This window comes from Thamnophis sirtalis, unplaced genomic scaffold (assembly GCF_051295495.1).
Source record: "Thamnophis sirtalis isolate CommonGarterSnake01/CBP01778 unplaced genomic scaffold, rThaSir2_p1.2 scaffold_11, whole genome shotgun sequence".
Classification (NCBI taxonomy): domain Eukaryota; kingdom Metazoa; phylum Chordata; class Lepidosauria; order Squamata; family Natricidae; genus Thamnophis; species Thamnophis sirtalis.
The window spans coordinates 32,687,354-32,690,342 of NW_028261391.1; the positions used below are offsets into that span (position 1 = coordinate 32,687,354).

The following is a 2,989-nucleotide window of genomic DNA, read 5'->3' on the forward strand; positions in this document are numbered from 1 at the left end:
ACTTAAGGTAAGGTTTAGGGTTAGGTTTAGGGTTAGGTTTAGGGTAGGTTTAGGGTAGGTTTAGGGTTAGGTTTAGGGTTAGGTTTACGGTTATTTTTAGGGTTATGTTACAGCGCGCTTCTGTCTGCGCGCTGTTGTTGGCGCGCTGTTGTCGCGCGGTTTTGTGGTGGAACCCCACAGCCACCAGGCATTGGGACAAGAATCCAGGGCATCACTTAATTTGCCAGGGACAGAAATATATAATCGATTACACTGATGATACCTCACTCCATGGCAATGCATGAACTCATCTAGTGACTTCATGTAAATGTTTTGGCTGGTACTGATTCTGTAGAAAGGAGAACCAGCACAAAACAATGCAGTTTACTCTTTATACACTGAGCCAATGTAGAAGGATACCATTTATTTATATATTTAGGCCTTTTAAAGCTCAAAAGCCAACTTCTGCCATCCAAATGCATTTGAGTGTCAAACTCCAGAATTCCCAGCAGCAAAGCCTGACCTAGGAGTTCAGTATTGGTTTCAACAGTTAAGATGCTTTTATTGAGCTCCGAAGCATTTTGCAAGCACTCCAAATACAGCATAAGTGGAGAGATGGGCCAGTAGAATCCAGTGAGCACTTGTTGCACTGGTACTAATGGTATCAGCTTTTCCACCCAGTATTGGAAAGTCTGTTTCACACTTTTATATTTTTGGCTTTTTAGCAGCACCCAGAGTCATTTCCAGGATAAATTGCAGCCATTACTTAAAACAAAACAAACAAACAAAAAAAGCGGCACCAGAGTGCACTTTGATGTGTGTGTTTATCCCAATTGTTGCCTTCCTTGTTTTTAGACAGCTTCCGGCTTTCCTCTCTGAGGAAATGAGATCATAAGGATGCTCTCTGATTTTAAGGGAGTGGTGTTGGCAGGGGCCCTGGTCGCTGTCTGGCTGCTCAACCACTGGGAATCCGCGCGTCATAGGGCAGCTCCTGGCTGGAAAACAGCATTCAGGTGGCGCCAGTAGCAGGGGAAAGGGAGTCACCATCGAATCAAAGACATCCAGAAGGGTTGCGCCGTCGCCAGCAGCAGTGGGAGAAGCGAAGCACGCACTACTGCGGCCGGCTGCTCCTGCCAAGAAGCCACCGAGCTAAGCCAGAAAAGAACTGAGGAAAAGACAGCAAGCAAACAAAAGGGCTCGGCTCCCATGCCCGCCGCTCCCCACTCCCCACGCCCGCCCATCCCGCAGAGTAAAAGCTTAGAGGTGTGAAGAAAAAGATCCCTTGAAATAAAGCGATGGTATTATGGCTAAGGAGGAGCAGCAGCAAAGCGGAGACCAGACTGACAGCCTACAGGGAGGGACGCAGCGGGTTCAGGATGGCGAGAAGGAAGGACTCGGGGAAGACCCTGCGAAAGGGAAGACGCCCGCAAGCAAGCCGGAGGCTCCTCTCACCCCCGAGGAGTACGAGTGCCGGATCTGCTACAACCTCTTCGACCTGGAGCGCCACGCACCCAAACTGCTCGAGTGCCTGCACACTTTCTGCCGGGAATGCCTCAGCGAGCTGTACCAGCGGGGAGACCCCTCGCCCCACTGCCGGAGCGAGGCAAGCAGCAACCTTAGCGGCTATGGCGCTCCCGAAGTAACCGATGGCGGTCGCTCCGCCGGCCCTTGCATCACGTGCCCCGTGTGCCGACACTGCACCGCTCTGCCCGAAGGCCAAGTGCAGAGCCTGCCGGTCAACACCAGGCTGGTCGAAGCGATCCTGCTTCAGCTGCGCGGCTGGGCGCCCCTGCTGCCCGAGTTGCGCCCGCAACATTTGTTCTTGCCAGTGGCCAGGCCGTCCCGCCAGCAGTTCTCGTCCCAGCGGAGCCTCGGCGCGGAGACGCCCTCGGGCAGTGTCTCCATACGGAGCGTCGAAATGGAGACGTACATTGAAGGGCTCAGTGGCGGAGGCGCCGCCAGCAACTGCGCGGCGAACTGCAGGAAGAAGGCGAGCTGCCTGTGCTTCGTCTTCGCCGTGCTCGGCATGGCCTTGCTGGGCTTCGCTTGGATGGAATGGCTGAACGGCTCCATTTTCCTCGGGGTGGCTCTCCTCCTCCTCTTCGCCTCCACCATGCCTTTTATGTACAACTTCAGAATTCGCAGCGAGCCGAGAACAATCTTTTTCACTCGAGCAGGAGGAAGCGGTCCAAGGGAAGGGCCCTCTTGCCGCAGCACTCCCGGAAGCCGCTCTGCGGTTGACGGGAGAAGTCGCTGCTAGGCCGGCGCTGTCTAGGAAAGGCGCTTCCCAATTTTCCCCATTTCTTTTTCTGGAGGGCTTGAGGGACTGCCTGGCATGAATCAAAACAGCAGCTGCAACACCTATTGTTTTATGCCAAGAGGAGAAGAAAGGAAAGAGAAAGACAGACAGACAGACAGACAGACACAGAAAGAAAGAAAGAAAGAAAGAAAGAAAGAAAGAAAGAAAGAAAGAAAGAAAGAAAGATTTGGTCCTTTTTTTCCTGAATGCCAGATTGCTTGCTGCATTTGGGCAAGGGAAAACAAAACACTCTGGGCAATTGTTGAGTGTTCTGCTCCTAGAGAGACATGGGGTCAGTGCAGGCATGCTCAAAATATTTTGCTGCATAATATAGCATCTTTTCCCCATTCATGATTCAGAAGCCAACCTGATCAATAATTAACCCTTTTCTAAACTCCCCAAAGTGTTCTGTGGCCCACTTGGGGACAGTCATGTAGTTTAAAGAATTCAGAACACTCACAATTTGATTCTCCAAACATCTTGCTGAAGTGGCCATCTAATGAAGGGATAACTCTAGATGAGTGTGTGGTAAGAAAAGTAGTTAATACCATACTTGAGGGGGGAAGGTCTCCCCTTGGAAAGATTGCCGCATTTCTCCCTGTGCCTTTACAGTTTGTATGGTAGAGTGTGGACCATTAGTTGTAGCTTTTGTAGAGCACTTGCTATCCAGTGCAGGCTACAAGGTTCAATTTTTTGGCATCGTTAACTTTT

At 51.2% G+C, this 2,989-nt stretch overlaps 1 protein-coding gene across 1 annotated transcript; it reads left to right on the top strand.

The window, feature by feature from the left end:
- The first annotated feature begins 426 nt into the window (after window positions 1-426).
- Window positions 427-2,989, top strand: LOC148043593 (uncharacterized). The gene has a single exon (XM_087725488.1). The coding sequence runs from the start codon at window positions 1,283-1,285 to the stop codon at window positions 2,237-2,239; it is 957 nt and encodes a 318-aa protein (XP_087581614.1). The 5' UTR covers window positions 427-1,282; the 3' UTR covers window positions 2,240-2,989.

What these genes read in the sequence shown, in the direction of transcription:
- LOC148043593 (XM_087725488.1), top strand. Translation starts at nt 1,283, where the DNA reads ATGGCTAAGGAGGAGCAGCAGCAAAGCGGAGACCAGACTGACAGCCTA.